This window comes from Neocloeon triangulifer, unplaced genomic scaffold (assembly GCF_031216515.1).
Source record: "Neocloeon triangulifer isolate White Clay Creek 2 clone unplaced genomic scaffold, ASM3121651v1 ptg000003l, whole genome shotgun sequence".
In the NCBI taxonomy this organism is placed as follows: domain Eukaryota; kingdom Metazoa; phylum Arthropoda; class Insecta; order Ephemeroptera; family Baetidae; genus Neocloeon; species Neocloeon triangulifer.
This window is the reverse complement of record NW_026775546.1, coordinates 12,262,306-12,281,985: the sequence shown is the minus strand read 5'-3', so window position 1 is coordinate 12,281,985 and position 19,680 is coordinate 12,262,306. Positions and strand designations below refer to the sequence as shown.

General features: G+C 34.4%; 1 protein-coding gene across 2 annotated transcripts in view; it reads left to right on the top strand.

Moving 5' to 3' along the window:
- LOC132192633 (probable cationic amino acid transporter) overlaps positions 1-19,680 on the top strand; it is a 44,159-nt gene extending 24,479 nt beyond the window's left edge. For both annotated transcript variants that reach the window (XM_059612683.1, XM_059612682.1), the window contains exons 2-12: positions 4,538-4,720; positions 7,152-7,305; positions 10,288-10,518; positions 10,715-10,923; positions 11,732-11,903; positions 12,370-12,553; positions 13,155-13,279; positions 13,335-13,585; positions 14,904-15,439; positions 16,251-16,378; positions 16,932-19,680. In XM_059612683.1, the coding sequence (XP_059468666.1) occupies positions 4,556-4,720; positions 7,152-7,305; positions 10,288-10,518; positions 10,715-10,923; positions 11,732-11,903; positions 12,370-12,553; positions 13,155-13,279; positions 13,335-13,585; positions 14,904-15,439; positions 16,251-16,378; positions 16,932-17,200 (2,424 nt within the window). In that variant the 5' untranslated portion in view covers positions 4,538-4,555 and the 3' untranslated portion in view covers positions 17,201-19,680. The remainder of the gene's footprint in view (positions 1-4,537; positions 4,721-7,151; positions 7,306-10,287; positions 10,519-10,714; positions 10,924-11,731; positions 11,904-12,369; positions 12,554-13,154; positions 13,280-13,334; positions 13,586-14,903; positions 15,440-16,250; positions 16,379-16,931) is intronic.

Here is a 19,680-nt window from a genome sequence, read left to right as displayed (position 1 = left end):
TGATTTAAGTTCATCTCTTTTGGTATAACTTTGATTGGGGATTAAAAAGAATTGTATAAATTTGTTAAATTTTATCAAGTTTTTTGTTTGAAAGAAATTTTCTTTAATTGTCTGAAAGAATTTTGATAAACTTGATGATTCAAAGTCTTTAATATTAAAATTTTTTACGAAATGTATGCAAAAGATTTTTAATTAAATATCTTCAAAAAATTAAGATATCTTTGAGATATTTTTACAGCTTCTTCTTTTCATTCTTTTGAGGATTTGGTTTGCTGCACGTCACTCAAATCCAACACCGGATCTTGCAAAAGCGACTCTTCGTGTCGTGTGTCCTTTATATTGTGCACAAGCAACAGTTTGATCCTCTTCACCTTCATTAGGCGCTTTCTGCAAAGCTGCTCTCCTCCTCTGTTATAGTTGACAATTTATTGTGCAGAAATGAGCTCCACTTGGCAGCGCCGCCGCCGAGATTGCATTTTTCCTTTGCTACAAAGGGATTGATGCTCAACTTGGCAACCCGGAATTTGTCTTGGCTTGACTTGCGGTCGTAAATTAAAAGAAACGGGGTCGTAAACATTGTAATTAAAACAGAGAACATTTTTAATTAAAAATGAATTTTATAGCACCAGGAAAAGCTGGTCACGAAATAATGCTCAATTAAATAAAGTAATTTTAAGTTTTAATAACGAAAAAGAAGATGAAAATAACAAAATCTGAAATATATGAAGATATGTTTTTATCAAATAATTAATCAATTTTATTTGTTTTAACTCTTAATGAGATTCACAACAAATACAACAATTGAGTGCTGGCGTTTTGACATTCTCTTTGTTTTTGGCAGACTTACGGAATCAAAGGCCTTAATCTTGCTTGCGAAGACGCTTTTGAGTGTCACTTGAGCGAATGCAAATAAAGAGGCGTCTGGGGCAAATTCTTGGTTGTGTCTACGAAGAGACGGAAATGGCTCTTTCTCTCTCTCTCCAGTCTCGCCCAAAATGGCTCGTCTCGTAAACACACTTTGGGGCCAACGCGCGAATTTGCAATGCAAATTTTCCTGCAAAAGGGACGCAGCCACCGTTATATAATGAGATTTTGCTAAAAATTGAACACAAGCCACGGTTTTCGTGTTATTTCTCGGAAAGAGGTGGCTTTGATGTTTGACGACTGGAAAAATATTGGTGCTGGAAAAGAGGAAGGGCTTCTCAACACCTTTCGCCTGACACGCAACTCTAACTATGGCGGCGGAGCATGCGATTGACGTCTGGAAATACAATCACGTGTGGGCCTGAATAGAAATTGTGTGGAAATAAAGCAGAGAAATCGCATCAAATTTGGTTCATTAAGGAGGATTTAATTCATTTCAATTAAATAAAGCGGTAATATTGAATCAGTTTAAGAAGAATATAATCCATAATTAATATTTTACAATAATTGAGATTGAAATTTTGGTATTTTTCTGATGATTGTTACTGAAAATGTTGAAAATTCACCTGAAAAGTGATAAAATTTAATTACAAAAAAAAAACAAAAAATATTTTTTAGAACAAAAAAATCTTACTAGTAAGTAATTTAAACTTCTTAAGAAACATAAATTTTACAAGCTTTGATTTTAAATAAAATATTTGCATGTCTCTCTTTTTTTATTTAATGTTTCAAAAACTTAAAAGTGAAATATGTAAATTGTGTGGACGGGGTGCAGCTGGCAGGTCCGCCAATGTATGTGTGAGGGTTGCACTCGAAAATTGTGTCGGGGCGCCGCTTTGTTAGATCAATAATGAAGGGAGAGAGGGCGGACGAACTCTCCCCGCCCGGCCGTTCTCCTGCTGGACTTTCCGACTTTTCCGCTCGCTCGCTCGAAACTTATGAAAACTCAGTTGGCCGAATCGAAACGAGATCTTTCCAGCGCTTCCTCAGGACAACGATCGCGGGGAGGAATTGAATTCAACAACCGGCGCGAAATAAATGTTGTCTCGCCAGGCAGACGCCTCGGAAAAGCTTTGTTGTCTGTGAAACTGACACTCGCAATCATGATGGAAAATAATAAGAAAAAAGAAAGGGTTATTGTGAAAAACAGGATAAATATTTGGTTTCATTCCTTTATTATAAGGTTTATTAAAACTATTAATAGTATTGCCTTGCCAGACTCAGTTCTCAATAATTTAGACTGAAACTTTTTGATACAATAATTTATAATGGCCGAACTTCCTTTCAAATCAATTTTTATTTTTGAAATTTTTAAAATTAAAATAATTCTTTTGAATTAATATCTAGACATCTAGAGAGAGGGTTTTGCACAAAAGTTTTACTTTGAATAGCAAAAAGTTTCAATCATTTTGTTCTATTCCTGCTAATTCAAAGTAGACGAGACCAAAAACAGCATATTTTATTAAATTTTTTCATTGTTAAATTTAATTTTTTGAATATTTCCAGACGTTTCTAGAACAGTTTATGTGAATTTGTTAATGAAATTTTTTACAAAATTCTAAATAATTTTAATGTTGTTCTATTTTACAATAGTTTGAGTTAATAAATAAAGTAATAAATTAATTTTAAATATGAATATTAATTGTTATATAACGAAAGTAAAAAAATATCTTATTATAAGAGGATATTTTACAACTTTTTTTAAATTATTTACCTGCAAACTGCAATTCTTCAATCTTTGAAACTTGTTCTTAATTTGTGATTAAATTAATTAATATTCGTCCAAATATTGATTGACATATTAAATTTTAAATCAATTTAAATACATTTAACAAAATCATTAGAGTTATTAATTTATTTTTGAGAGTATTATGCAAACTGCAGTTTAGGTTGTCATTACGTTGCGAAACTTATCTCGTTGCCACCTTTGAGGCCAAATGAAGCCATCGCATGCAAATTTCCCATCAAAAGTGCCGTGCAAGAGGCGAAGTTTGCGGCGTGTGTGACACACATTCATACATTGATACTGAGTGTACTTATGTGGGCACACACGCATGCACAAGTACACATTAAAGTACCCCCGTCTGTGCACAAAGCGGTTCTCTCATTAAATCTAATGGTGCGGCGCCGAGCCTTTTGCTTGGAATTATTTGTGCAGAGCTCGGGTTTCAACCGGATTGTGCAAATTGCCAGCTGCTAAAAACGTTTGTCAATTCTTATTCTCCTTGAAAGCTGATTTCCAACAAAATTTGCTTGAAAAGCAGTTTTTAATTAATTTTCTCACTGAATAAATGAATTATTTATTTATTCGACTAATCAGCATTTGTTTTCAATCAATTTAAAACATAGCATCAATTTTGGTACCAATTATTTCCCAACACAAATATGAGCGTATAGTTTACATTTGGTAAAAACAATCAAAACAAACATTATATGAAGCAAGATAAATACAATTTAATATTTATTTAACTGTATTTAAACAAACATCATTAGAAAGATCTAAACTTTGTAGCCAACAAGGAGAGGAGAACAAAATTAATTCGGGAGGGAAATGAAATATTTCAGCAGAGTAAGCAAATATTTTCGATCAGCCCATTGGCGCTTTACCTCGTTAAATTTAACTTTGTCAACTGAAAAATGCGGCTCTTAATATTTTGGGAAGCTATTTTGTTTGCTTTTATTATTATTTCAGGCCTGAAATATGATCACAAATGAACTTGATCTGAAAATTATGATAATTTTTCAGGCATTTAATTTATACATGAAAATTCACCTGTCACACGCAACGGAAAAATGAACGTCAAAGTGATATTTTTGACGAATCCCCAGGGCAAATACACAAAATTCGTTTTTGTCAAGGATCAAAGGGCGAATTACACAAATGATGAAAGAGAGATGTGAAAATATTTGAAAGGTCTACCATATTTGGAGCTCGCATTGAAGCCACAAACGTGCCACCAATAGGGGATTATATTTATTTCATGTCCAATCATGCGATTCCACATTCGAATCCGAGCCGGAAATATGAAAACGTTTTTTGTGGCTCGACATTAAAATTGAAGCAGGGCTGCAAAAGTTGTCGCCGGCGAGCCATGAATGGGTCTCGTTTCACTTCAAAGAACCGACGATTAAATATTCACAGGGTTGTTCGGCCGGCGGGTGGGTTTTGCAGCCCTCGTAGAAATGAAAAAAGTCTCCTCCGCGCGTTGTTAGTTTCTTTTGTGATTTCCGGCCGATGCACAAAGCGGGTAATCAAGAGGGATTATTAATGAAAGACACTTCTTTGACGACTGAAAGGCAACACTCTATTGTCGCGCATTTAATCTAATTGTTTGACGGCTCATTTGCGGAAAACTGGGTCACGCTAATTGCGCGTTTTATGCACAAGCATTAAATTTAATCGCCTTTAATTAAATGGAATTACAAAAGTCTCATGTTTTGCTTAATGAACAGATTATTTTTACCTAACAATATGACTTGAATTTATTGTTGTAAATTTTATTGTTACGTAAAAAATTCAACACTGACTTGAATTTTTTTCAAATGCTTGCGAAAGATAATTTCAAATTTATAGTTGAATTAGCGATTTTCATAAATTCAAAAATTGTTTCAGACGTGACCGGCAGACAGGATGATGAACATTCAGGAAAAGATCGCCAACGTGGACAAGGAGGCGCTGCGCAGGGACGGACTGACCCTGTTCTCCAAACTGATCCGCACGAAAAACGTCGCGTCGCTGCAAGAAACGGCCGAAACTCGACCAACGCCGCAATCGGCAGGCAAACCCAAATTACAGGTAAAAAAATAAATAAAAGAAACCGCACGTTTCCGCCGTCAGGAAATTGCGACGGACGACGTGTCTATTTTTTTTCCTCCCCTAGCTGTCAATTCCACTTTCTCAGGCCTCATTTTGCGGCCAACTGGAAATAAGGAAAAAAAACACCTTGAAAAAAGAGGCAGAAGAATTTTCCATTCCCACGCACAAAACCTCGGAATTTTATTGCAAAGACAGGAATTTTTCTTGCTCAATTATTATTAAAAATCAGTAAAATTTTATAAATCGCTTTTAATTAAAAAAATTAATCCCATGAATAAATTTAAAAGGAAACAAACTTAAGAATTAATTTTATTTTATTGAAATAAATTAATTGGAAAAAGTTTACTTCACCAAAATCCCATCTGATAATAATCAATAAGTAAAATAATTCTCACAAATAGGAGAAAATTGTGGGGAGAAATTATTTATTAAATATTTATAAATAAACTTTTTGTACCGAAAAATAATCTCTGCAAACTTTGTCTTCGAGATTAAAATTATGTGAATGCAAAAACAATTTTTATTTTGCCTTCAATGCTAAAAAATACTAAATATTTTTAACTTAACTCTGTATTAGCATCTTTTTTTGTTTTTTTTTTTCTCAAAAATAACCTTATTTGCTAATTTTCATCTAACTGTTGCGACTACAAAAAATTGCCTTATATGGAAAAACTGCGTCTTTACTCATAATTTCAAATAAAAACTAGTTTCAATTTTTTTTAATATTATAGAGCAATTTGAAATTTTTCCCCTAAAATTTTTAAGGCTGTTATATGAAAAAAAGGATGCAATTCATGCCGACTTTTATCGTAAAATGCAACTTGCCTTACTTTTTATACTTTGCCCTTCCCGAGTAATCCAGCGCAACCGTAGCAAGTAAGTCGCGGAAATTTACGAGCTTGAGATTTGGCCGTGGGGCGTCGTGGGTCTTTCTAGGCGCACCAAATGACCACATTATGTGCGGCTGCGCGCCCAGCTGGGGAATTCGCCTTCTCCCCCGGCAAAATATACACACACAGTCCCGTCACGTGGAGCCTCTTTTTCGCTGCCCGCCAGTCTATTTATTATTAAAAATTCAACGTGCAGACGAGGGAGAACTTTGGAAGGACGCCAGACGCTCTCTCTTTACTTATTTCGCGCGCGGCCTGCCCTGAAGAGAAAATGAATCCAAATGCTACAAAATTTATCCCAAATATTTCGAGAAAATAAATTTAAAAGTTATAAGCGAAAATAAAATTAAATAAAAATTTTTTAACCTGCAAAAAATCCATTTTTGAGAGGAAAAAACCATACAAAGATTTTAAAATTCATAATTAATTTATTTCAAAATATAATTTGTTTAAATTGCATCATTATGAAAAGTATCAAAATTTTGAATATTTTCTGATCATTGATTCAATGTGAAGCTGAATTTTTTTAGATCATAGATACATTTTCAGATTTAGTTAACTGCAATAAGCTTTCTTCTTCAAATTATAAACACAAACTAATTAAACTAATCAAGAGATTGAAAGGTAATTATTATATTCATTAATTCATAATTAGAAATGTTATTTTTGGGCTCGCATTTCTCTTCTCTTTTAAATGCCTAGTCTCTTCCTTTGTTATTCATTCACCCCACACGCCTCTTGTTTTGTTTCCATTAACGATTTTTCCCAGAACAACGGTTATTTTGGTCCTCCACAAATTAAGTTTCAACCGCACTGATTCTGCGAAGCTGTTTTTTGAGTGTTGATTTCCCTTTCCCAATAATTGGGTGCGCGTCGAGTAATTGGAAAAGTTTGCTCGTGGCAGCCGCCCAGAAACTATTTTTCATCTCAGCAACAGCTGCGCGAAATTTTAATAAACACTCCATAAAGCTGGGGCGAGGGCGATGAGCGTGGCATCTCTCCAAACACCCCCAATTCATCTTTCTCTCTCCAGGAAAAAAACTGCCGGTTTATATTCATGGGGAGGATCAAGGACGCCTTGATTGCTTTGCTCTCTGTGGCAGGAAAAAATTAATTTTGAAAACTTTAGCATTCTCATTCAATTAATTAATTTCTTTCCTGATTGCATTTCAGTGAAAATTAAAGTTATCCAATTTCTTTCAAAGGAACTCGTCTTTTGAAAGTTTTCTTAGTTATTAATGAGAATAAGGAACAAATTTAAATTCTGTTAATGTAAAAAATTTCATTTTCATGAGCTGCATTTTGGTAATTAGATTTAAAAAAAAAATTGTATTCAGATCCATCTTGAAATTTATGGAATAAATCTAATTAAATGGACAGGAAAAAATTAGCATTCACAAGTTTTTTTTTTTTAATGCAGCAAATTAAAATTTAAAATTCTGGTAATACTTTAGTTTTAATTGTATTTTTTGTTTTAAATAATCTGCTTTTGTTATTAATTTGACATTATTTTGTTTCAGAAATGCCTTGACACATTAGACCTGACGTCGTTGGGCGTCGGGAGCTGCGTAGGCACAGGAATGTATTTAGTCGCTGGAATGGTAGCTAGGAATGTAGCGGGGCCTGGTGTCGTCATTTCCTTCATCATCGCCGCCGTAGCTTCAATATTTTCAGGTAGGAAATTCTGCAATTTTCCAAACAAGTAAAGGTTAATTTGTTAGTAAAAAATGCAAAGATTGCGATGAAAATACAACTTGAAACAAAACAGATCATATCAAGCAATTTTCCTTTTTCCAATCCGAGCGCTCTTGAAGTGAGCTCAAAATCTTCCCTAGAGGAAAAAGAACTTTTAAATTGATAGAATTGATGTCTTCTCAAAAAGAAAGAAACTTACTCAACATATTAAAGTGCTTCGGAAGCTCCTTTGGACTTTGAACAGGAGGAAAATTCTGGATGAATTTCGGTTCTGAAAACGAGACGTCAAAATAACAGAGATCGAGAGAGATTTTCCACTTTGTTTGCTTTCATCCTCTGTAAACTGCCTACGCTCCCACCGCCCATACAGTCAGTCCATCAATGTCAAATACTGGTTTTAACCGTTTGGTATTTCCTCTTTAGTTGTAATGTTTTTGCGTGGGGGAAAATTTGTGTACTTTCCTCCTTGAAAATTAAAAGGAAACTTAACGGATAAACAAAAAATTTCTCACGTTAATTCTAATTCAGAAAAAAAATTTGACAATTGGAGAATTGTAATTTTTATCCTCATCTAATTTGCGCAAAACGTACATTAGAGTAATTCAAGTGGAACTTTCAGATGTTATTGGTTTGTCCACTCGTGCGCATTTGGCCCTAAATTAACAGCAATGAGATTTGAATTTCGCTGGTTTTCGATGAATCAGTGAATTGAGAAGCGTCAGGCAAACCCGCCGAACAGCTCAGTCGAGCGGGTCGCGCACCACACAATGTAGCTCTGGTTTCAATAATAGTTGTTGCGGCTAATTTCAGCGGCCCGCTGCGAGCGATTTGCATTTAGATTACTTTTTTTAAGGCGAATTTGTGCTCGTGGAAGGGAAAAGCGGTTGAATGAGAACTCGATTCAAACCGCGTGACAGCTGATTTTGGCCAAAATTTCGTTGAAATTAATTAAAAAAATTCAAAATCAATTTAAAATAAAACTAATTTAAGGTTAAATCTACAAAAAATAAATTAATGCTTAAATTAGAAGTTAAATTCTTTCAATTTTGAGTATTATAATGATTTTTTAAATATTCATAATTTTGTGGATTTTATCATTTAAGTATAACAATGAAATATTATAATATTCTTGAAACTTTTGCGAGCTTGAAGTTTCTATGCTGGTATGGCAGAAGTCGACGAGCCAATTAAGAATGTAGCAACTTGTGTCTCTTGTGTAACCTCTCGTGCGCGCGACAACTTCTTTTCTGAGCGAGAGTTTTTTTTTTACTGCGCGCGTCTGTCACTTTTCGCTTATCTCAGTCAAGTTTTGAAGCGAGATGACGCCGGCAAGAAAATGTGATTCTTCCTCCACACACGCCCACACACTCTCAGCAGCGCAAAAGTTAATGTTTCGCCCCAGGCATGGAAAACTCCCGGTAATGGTGCACGGAGGTGACGATCTGAGGGTGAATTTTGATGAAATTTGCATATTCATCAAGTCAATCTGCAATCGATAGTAAACTAGATTATTTATTTAAAAGAATTTTGACTTTTAATTCAAAATCAAAATATTTTTATGGATTTTTTTATTCAATAAATTCGAGTAAAATTAATTTGGATTTATTTAAATTTTTCCAATTTTAAAGAAAAAGATTTGAACTTATTAATTATTGATTTTGATTTAAATTTCTCAGGTTGGAAAGTTCATAAGTTGAATGAACTTCTCTTCATTCACGTTTGGAACTCGGAGGATATTCAAAGCAGAAAGTCGTATCATATTTTTATCATTATTATTGCGAAAGGAATGAAAACTTTTTGCCAAGTCCGCACGCACCGGCTCGGCTGCTGTAAAAGTCTCTCTTTGAAAAGTTTATTGCAGCTCGGCTTTGCCTAGAGATGTACAGAATGAAAGAAGAAAAAAAACAGCTGCAGATTGAAATTGCCGTTGGGAATTGCAAAATTTCCGGCACATGTGAAGCTGGGAAATATAATATTTGCGACGTGTGAGTCTGCGAAATATCATCAAAGGAGATAAAATTTCTCTATTTCGGATTTAGAAGCTCAAATTTCCAATCATTTTTTCCTCTTTTAGAATTGGCCTCTGGAAAAAGTGAGGAGATATATTTTGCAAAGCATTTGTTAAACCGTTTTCCTCAAGATCATTTTTTAGTCAAAAATTGATTTGGATTTAATTTTTTTTTAGCTTCAATAAAATTTTCATAAAATTTAGTCCGATTTTTACAAATTCGGCTTTCTAAATCATTCAATTTTACTTTAAAACGTTTCTGGAAATTTACAAAATTAATTTATAATCATTCATCAACTAATATATATTAAAATTTTGCGACTTTTTTCAGAATAACAAATTCTTTTAATTAATTTTGTTTTTCATCAGATAGAAAATACAGATTGAAATTTGATTGTAAACATCTCTGCATTTTCAATGAAAAAAAAAATCAATTGGCACACATGTCTGCGTTTCATTTTTTCCTGCGCAATTTGTGCCATAAAAGCTCATCGGAAATGTGTGTTGCTCACATTTGAACGCGTCAGATGAAAAAGTACATAACGTATGTGTGCCTTTTTCCGTTGCGAGGGGAAACAGGCTGGACGAGGGCGAACGGATTTGACCTACTATCTTTTGAAATCATTTTAGAGATGAAAGGCGAGGAAACCATGAAAGAAGCGGAGGTGTGTCTGAAAGAGGGTTATTTGTGAATGAATATCTTTCAAAAGCAGAGTTAAAAATAATTTATGAATAGGCCAAGCAAATTTTTTTCAGGACGGAAAATTTTCTGCATAAAAGAGTAGTTTATAAAAAAAATTGTTGGTGCAAAAATGTTTAAAACTAAAAATAACACATTTAAATTAAGGAAACATTATTTTTAATACACAAATATTGCAATTTTATTTGAAACTTATATAATTTGTTGAGACATAAAACTTGGAAGCTAAATTATAAGTGTTTGATTTTGGCAGGTGCTTGTTACGCCGAGTTCGGAGTTCGGGTTCCAAACACGACTGGGTCGGCGTACATGTACAGCTACGTGACCGTGGGCGAGTTCCTCGCGTTCGTCATTGGCTGGAACATGGTCCTCGAGTACTTGATCGGCACGTCGGCGTGCGCGTGTGCGCTCAGCGCGTGCTTCGACGCGCTCGCCAACGGCGCCATCAGCTCTGCGATAGGAAACAGCATCGGCACCATATTCGGTCAGTCAAATTTAACATCGTTTCATAATTATTACTTGAAAATCAAGATTCATTTTTACCTGATTCTATAATAAAATATTTTATTATTTTCTTAAATTTTTTTTTTAATAAAGAAGAATCAATTCATATTTAGGTATAATTTTTTTAACTGTCATCATTAATAAAAGCAAATTTTGATTGATTTTCAAATTTTCAGGTCGACCGCCTGATTTCCTCGCCTTTATCATCACGCTCGTCATGATGGTGATCATGGCTGCCGGCGTGAAGAAGTCTCTAATTTTCAATAACATCCTGAATGTTATCAACCTGGCTGTGTGGGTATTCATCATGACTGCCGGACTGTTTTATGTTGATTCCAAGAACTGGACGGAACACAAAGGATTCCTCCCGTACGGTTGGTCAGGGGTGAGTCTTTTCCTAATTAAAATCAATGGAAAGGTTAAAAAAATTCATGAAAAACGGCACCATTGTTCTCAGATACAATTTGAATGAAATTGGCAAAATACGATTCAGAGATATTTCAATAATTTTTTTTATCACTCCCAGTTGGAAAGTTCAAAAACTTGATAAATTGAAGGAAAAAGTAAAGCTTACATTTTTGGCACATAAAATTGGTATATTTTAATTCTCTTCGTTGCAAATGAGCTAAAATGCATTAATTAAGTCAAAATAAACATTTTAGGTTAAAATTGAAGTTCAAAAATAAATTATCTCAACATTTATCAAATGAAATCTCTATTAAAATGAGATTTTCTAATGTTATAAATCTAAAGATTTCACAAAGAAAACTGTTTTCTAAAAAATTCAAATCCTAAAATCACTATTTTTCCCATTCGTAAATTTCACTAATGATGTAAATAATTTCCCTCTGTTAATCAAAATAATGAGACCTGTTCTATCATGACTTTTTGTGTAGCGATTTGCTAGCCGATCAAAAAACAATAAGCTTCTTTTGCAAACAGAAAAACGTGTCAATACAATATCTGATTGATTCGCCGCGGCTTGATTGCAATGTCAATATTTCCACCCCGCTAGCTGTTTATTTACATCGACATATTTCTCTGCCAGAATGAAAAAAGAGAAAAACTTTTCTGTTGAGCAAACAGCAGGTGTATAAAAAGAGCGGCCACTCGAGCTGCGTCATTTTCACTCCGAGTGCTTCTCCTCTTTTTTTTCGACTGTGACTGAGGGGGTGTTTTTTTTCTTTCTTTAGGTACTGACCGGGGCAGCAACCTGTTTCTACGCCTTCATCGGCTTCGACATCATCGCCACGACCGGCGAGGAGGCCACCAATCCCAAGAAATCGATTCCCTACGCCATCGTGACTAGCCTAGTCATTATCCTCGCGGCTTACGTCACCTCGTCCATGATGCTGACACTTATCGGTGAGCGCATTTTATTCCGCATGTCTCGCTTCGATCGCGCGGCGCAGTCAATCGTGGCAAATTGGGCGTCTTGTTAAACGCTTTTTATGCTCAATTGCGGTGCGCAAATAAAACGCCTTTCCATTTGCTACAAAATTTACTTGTAAAAAATATATAATTTAAGCATTTAACATTGTGGATAAAATTAAATTGAAATTGGGAGGTTAAATTTCAATGCTATTTTAATTTTATCCCAAGAAACAATATTTTTTTAATTAGATCTTTCCGTATTTTGTATAAATTTGAAAAACCCTGTTTTCCAGCGGCTAAACAATTCAATAAATTTTAATTAACTTTCAATTTGAAAAGAAATGAAATTTAAATGATGATTTTCCCTTCCTTCTTATTTCGTTCATATTCTTATCATCTATAATATTTCCATGGTTTTTATTTTTATTTTAAATTTGAAATATTTTCCAAATTTCAGTTCCGTACGATGAGGTGGATCAAGAATCGGCTCTGGTTGAGATGTTCGGCCAAGTGGGCGCGTACAAGTGCAAAGTGGTGGTGGCGATAGGTGCCTTGGCAGGGCTGACCGTGTCCATGTTCGGCTCCATGTTCCCCATGCCGAGGATCGTCTACGCCATGGCCAAAGACGGGCTCATTTTCCGGTAACTCGATTTTATTAAATTTCATAAATTTGAATATATTCCTAAATTTAAAAAAATAATGTCTACAAATTGTTTAAATTATAATGATTTTGAGCCTATGGCCAAAGTTTCAGGTTAAAATTTAGCAGAAAACCTCATTTTTCAATCACAACTTTTTTCGCTTGGGATTCAGAATAAAATTTATACAAAGAATGTGCAAATCTGCAAAATTAAAATTTGTTTTGTTTGAAACATTTTTCTCTAAAATGTTTTCCACACGAGCCAGAGTTAAATAAATATACCTTCGTTCAATTTCCTGAATTATCTGGAAGTTTCAGGACCAATCATTAATTATTTGATGGCTCTCTGAATGTTTTGAGAAAATTTTGGCTTTTCGAGACAATTTGCAGGTCACTAAATTAAAACATTTAATTTTTATGATGCTATTCTTGCTCAACAAATATTGATTTCTGCAAACGTTCGAATAGAATTATGTTCAATTGGAAGATTTTATTTGAAAAATGAAACATAATAAAGATTATTCCAAAGCTATGATTTAAAAATATTTAAGTTTTTTAATTTTTCAACTTGATGAATTGACGAGTGGAATAAATTTTTGCAGCGATCTGTCGCGAGTGCTTCCTTTCACCGGCACACCAGTGCTGGCCACGTTGTGTTCGGGTCTGGCCGCGTCGGTGGCCGCCCTGGTCATTCAACTCGAGGTGCTCGTCGAGATGATGTCCATCGGTGAGTCCGTCCTTTCCTTCTTTTTGTCTTTGCAAGTTGAAAATAAACCACGCAGGCACCCTGTTGGCGTACACCCTGGTGTCGACGTGCGTGCTCATCCTGCGGTACCAGCCGCACACGACCAACCTGATCGACCTGCTGCCCGAGGCCCTGCGCACGCCCATGCGCCGCTCCCCCTCCAAGGACGTGGCCAACGGCCAGGTCCTCTACGGCGACCAGCTCAGGCCCGACGACCTCAAGAGCGCCCTCGAGGTCGGCCCCGGCAGCCACCAGCCCATGATGTCCGGATTCATGATCGGACATGCGGTAATTATTTGAATAATTTATTTTAATTTAATGCTAAAATTCATTCTTTTTAAATTTTTCGTTTCAAATTCTTGATTTTTTTTTATTTATTCTGGTTTTGGTGCATTTAATAATAAATTAATGTTTTTAATCAGAATAAACAAATCCATTTTGCAGCAAATTAGAATTTTAAAAGACTTTATGAAGACAAATTGAAAATATTTTTATTTTCTGGGAAACTGCTGAGTAATAATTTCAGAATCGGAATTAAAATGAAAATTTATTAATTAAAAGTCAATTTCTAATTATTTCCATATTGATTTTGAAGATCTTCAGTTGTCTATAAAGGGATATTTAATAGCTTTAGTGACCTTTAGACAATAATTTTAATGGCTCCAACTTTCCCAATTTAGGTGTTCATAAATTATTCACAAGACTTCAGTTGCGCATGAACCAGCCATATAATTTTTACGATGCCTTTCCACTAGATAAATATCGATTTCTATACAGGTGTTAGAATTCTGAGCAACTCTCACGCAATCATTTGAGAGTCAAATTTGAGAAACAAATTCTCATTTTGGGAGGATTTGATTTCAATAATAAACTACAATAAAGATGCTGTTTTCAGATAATTCCAAAATTTACGACCCAACAATATACAAGTTATTTGATTCTGTACCACTTGTTGACTAGTGTTTATTGTACATCATTGCTCTAGAAAATCAACGGCAAAAAAAGTAATTTGACTGAAATATGATGAAAATAGCCTTATTTTTATAATTCTTGACTCATCAGAAAAGATAATTTCAAGTCATTCGAATAATCGAATGCTTCTTTTCAAAACGGCTTGTTAAAAAAATTGTAAATTTGATTACTAGTGCAAAATAACAAGGAGCATCTTTTGCCTATCTTGAATTTTTTGTCAAGTTGCCTATCTTCACGGGTTAAAATTTTGACCTTTTTCAGAGTCAGTGACAGTTAAAAAAAGGTACCTTGGTTCATTCACTCCAACCCCCCACTAAGAAAATTAAAAAATTTTCCTGAATTAATTTGACAGCAGTTTTAATAAAACTATCTCGAGCAGTTTTATTTTAATTTGGAAAAAATTAAATTTTTACATTACTTGGATTGTTTTAAAACCAATGTATATCTTATTTTTTTGGCTGTTTTGCTGAAGGAATCAATTAATTAAAAAAAAAAATCAGTATTTCCTTTTTCTAAAAATCTCTTTTATCAAAATTATTCTTATTTCTTGTCACGGATTTTGCATTAAAAAATTTGATGATTATCTTAAACACGCAATTGACACAGCAAAATAATATTGTTTTTGTTTTCGCAGAGCCAGGCGATGGGCACAAACCAGAAGGTGCTGGTGCGTCGCGTGACGCGCGGTTCTCCGGACAGCGACGACACGTTTCCCGAGAACGACTACGAGGGTGACGAGTACCTGGTGTCGGACCGTTGCGAGAATAAGTTCTACGGGTCGCTGCCAGGAGGCGGCGTGGGCGGCCAGACGGCGGCCACGGGCATGGTGGGCGGGCTGGCGGCCAACATCGGCGACGCGGTGGGGGCGGCGCCCGGCGCGCAGGCCCTCGGCGGCTTCCTGAGCGGCGCCAGGCGGCGCCTCGTGCAGGCCCTGAGCTACGTGTGCCCGGGCATGTTCCCGTGGGTGGACCAGGGCCCGGCCACCGAGGAGTCGGGCATGTTCGTCATGAAGATGGTCGGACTTTTCTACTTGTTGGTCATTGTGTTTGACTTGATTGTGGTGGTCGGCGTGGCCAGTGGCGGCGGCGGATGGACTGGATTCTTCCTCTTAGTGTTTTTCTGTGCCATCCTCGCGGTCCTCCTCCTTATTTCTCGCAAACCACAAAACAAGTGAGTTTTTTATATAAAATTTCCTATCAAATTATTTCAAAATTCAATAAAATGAAGATTTATTTAGATAATAAGTTTAAAATTCAAGATTTCCAGGAAATTTCAATAATTATTTTGTTTTTAAAATATCTCTAATTGTTTTCATTTTTAACTCTGTCCAAAAATTTGTTGTATTAATGGATCTTTGCAAATTGTATCTTTCTAATTGAAAATTATGTGAGACTGAAAGCGATATTGTTTTAATTGTTCCCTGCTTTTAACAAATATTTGTTATTTATATAAATTAAAATTTCCTACATTTGTTTGACAATATTATTGTACCAATTTTTGCAAATTTATTTCAAAACTTCTAGCGTTTTTTTATGGAAAAAATTTACTATTTTACCGAAGCTGTCCCGCTTAAATTCTTCAAAATCAACTTAGAAGAAACATCCTTAATTTAATTTTCTCTTATTATAATTTTAACATCCGACTAGTTAAAAGAGAAGCTTTTTAGAATTTTTCATTTCTTGAAAAACAGCTTGAACTGGGACCTTTTCAACCAAAATTTGTTATTTAAAAGAAATGTTTTGTAAAAAACTTACAATTAATATATTTTTCTTTGGCCAAATTATAAAAAGTTAATTATAAATATTAATAATATGAGCTAAGAATTATTAATCATAAACTGAATTTAGAATAAAAAGAATATATGCAACCTGTAGGGCATTCAATTATTACAGGTTGCCTAACCCCTCCTACGTTTTTCAACATTCTTTTCCAGTTTCATTTTTTAATTTCAATTCTAAACGTTGAATTGTTTGTGTTGCAGAAAAGTTCTCATGTTCACCACACCTGGCTTGCCCTTCGTGCCGGCCATCGCAGTCACTGTGAATATCTACCTCATTTTCAAGCTCTCCATTCTGACATTAGTGCGTTTCACCATCTGGATGTCTATAGGTGAGTCTGAAGAAGAAATTAAAAAAAGAAATAGTTTTATTTCATTAAAATATACTTTTACTTTGCTTCAAACTATAGAGACTGAATAGAAAGACTGAATTTATTATATCGCTAAAATCAAATATGACTGGCTTGTGTAGTTTTTTTCCCCTTTTTGTTTTGTAAATAATTGTTTTCAATGTAACTTTTATAAATGTTAAGTTATTGCCTTAATCATTTCACAATACTTTTCTAACAAAAATATAAAATTGAATTTTTTTTTTTTTAAACGGGATGTTCAGGTTCTTTGTAAAAGTAACATTACATTTATAATACATAACATTTAATTACAATAAAATTCTACAAATTAACAAGATTTTTATTTCATTTTTTACAAGACAATTTTGAACCTAAGCATGCCGTCAATTGAATTATTGAATATTAAAATTAACATGAAATAAGATTTTAACAACAGGACAAGTACATATTTGAAGCTCATAACAGACTTTCTTTATTTTAAATTTTGATTTTTCCAAAAATTCCTGTGATTTTGATTTCGATCATTTTTATTCAGGCTTTATCGTGTACTTCAAGTATGGAATCAAGAACAGCACGCTGCAGAAAGAGCAGGACGAGCAAGACGGCGTGTGCGGCGAAGACTCGATGCACAACATCGAATTGTCCGTGACTAAGCCGCAGCCGCCTCGGACGGCGACGGCCAAGCCGACGCGGACGACGGACCCGCCCCCAACGTCGGCGGCGCCCTACTACGCCCCCGAAGGCGGCATCAACAACATGGGCATGGTGCTGGACGAGTCGCAGTTCCCCTCGTGGGACGACTAAATCGTGGAGAGAAAAAAACATCAACAATCAACTGACGAGGAAGTAGAAAGAAATAAAAATGTTGTTAAGGAAACTCCCCCTATACCCCTCAGTATAGCTGTGTGTAGATAATTAGACGAGAATTATACTGCGAATGTAGAGAATCGAATTAAGAAGTTGTTAAGGAGAAAAACCTTTGAAACCCCAGAACGACTCATGTGCGACTCAGATTTTAGTTATATTGAAATAGGAAACGTTACCAATTTTTGTCAAGTATAATTCATAAATCAGCAAATTAATTAAATACTTCATTAAGGTCATCCCTTGAATTAATGAAATTGTTCATAAATCTATTTGTTAATAATTTAAAGAGCTTAATTTTAAATTATTAGTTCTCTATGAATTTCCTGAACAATTTAAAAAGTTTTTTATTTGAAACTTGAAACATGTAATTTTAAGGTGTGTTTCAAATGAAGTAAAAAATTATTTAAATTAATAAGGAAAATATTAAAATATCGTTCCATTTTCCTTTTACAAAAAATATATTACTTGGAGTTGTTAAATATGTTGAAAAAAGTATTATCATCAACCATATTTTCACTAATTTTCAGAAAGTTTTTTCTTCATTTAAACTCCCTCAAAAGTAGTTTTGCAGGTTTTATTTATTTTAAAAATTTGGAAAGCTCTATTAATTCAAGGGGTGGAATTTAAGATGAAATCATCACGTTCCCCTGCAATTTTGTTCACATTTGATTGAAGATTGGTGGCGTTTTCAATTGTTAGTTATATTTAGAGGTTGATTCGCGAATATCTGTGTGAGAATTTGCAAATATTTTAAAAGACTTAATTGAGTTAGGCGCCAATGATCTCTAAAATACACGTGTAAGGTTTAAGGCTTAAAAAAACTACTGTACTAACCAATCATATCAGATATCTCTGCGGGACAGGCGTGAGTTTAGTTAAAAAAAAATATCAGAAATGTATAACTGAATTTATCTCACTTTAGTATATAAAAACGAAATGTGCGAATCAAATGAAGAAATGCCAAATTTTCATTAGCACACGTCAACGAACGTTTGTGGAAGCAAATTTTACTTGAATTGCATCAATTTACAAATGTCGTTTTTTATGAATAGAAAATTCGTCGTTGTTTCAAAGAATGAATGAGATTAGTAGAAAAATGCACTCAATACTTTTGTTAGAAACCGCAGGTCTCGCAGGGAAATCCAATCTCCTCCAAAGCACTACTCAAAATACACACACTCAGTTTGACTTGCATAAATATACTTCTAAAGAGACGAGCAGACAAGAAAAAATCTAAACAAAAATTGGAGATCATTCGGAGAAGTTTAGTTTCGGGCCGAGCAAAAAAGAGGAAAAAACAAATTTTTGAAACTCTATATTATATATTTTGATAACATTTAATTGTAAAGATATAAAACTTTTTATTACATTCCCTGGGAAAAACAAAAGATGAGAGATCGTTTGCTGGATATGTAAAAAAAGTACTAATTTCTGCGGAAGTAATAACGGTGATATTTACAAAATAACGTGTTGAATTTAATGATATAAAAGCAGTGATTCTCGGTGTTTTGTAAATACGTGTGAAAGACATAATTAGCGCAAAAATAGTGGTCGTTGGGATGAATGCTGTTGATCTGCCCCTTGTTGCAAACATCCACAAATATATAAAAATACGTGTTTGTGATCGTTACAAGTTTACATTAAATAATAATAATGAATGTTCACGTATCAACAAAAAGTTTTGCCACTCCAGCCCACGATGAAATGCGGACCGGAGTGGCAAAAATCGGAAACAACACATTCCACACGGAACTTCCTTGCATTCATCAATGTCGGTTTCATCGTCTCATCGTAGGAAAAACACTTAAATTAAAATCCTCAGGCGGCTATAAATGTTCTCCCCACTGTTGTGCATGTTTTTGTCTGTTGTACGAACTGCAAATCCGTTCCATTTCGAAAAGAAATTCTCAAGGTTTTTTCCAAAATGAGACTGGTCCTTACAGACTCGATATTGTTCCATTATTTCTTCAAAATCTATACCTAAAATACCAATCAAAGATTTGACTTCTTTCGATAATAATAATAATTCTCATGTGTCTGCTGTTTTTCGATCAGGGTATTTTCGACTTTCTCTCTTCTGAATGTGCCTATACATGTGATTTCCTTGTTAAATGTTGCAGAAATTTACAAAGTCCGAGGTTTGAATAACTTTTCGGACTTTGCAAAGATTTCCCCCCGAAAATATGAACTTGATTATAAATACACACGAAATTAATCGCGTAAAATAATATCGAACTCTTTAATTCTCTCTCTTTACTCGAATTGAATCATCAGAGTACTCGTCGGTGTTGTCGTTCAAGTCCAATTACATGTGCGTGTGTGAGGATTAAAAAAAAAAACTATATCAACAACTGCATTATTTGCAAAGTTCATGAATAAAAAATATATAAAATATATACCACTATCAATGTTGTTTA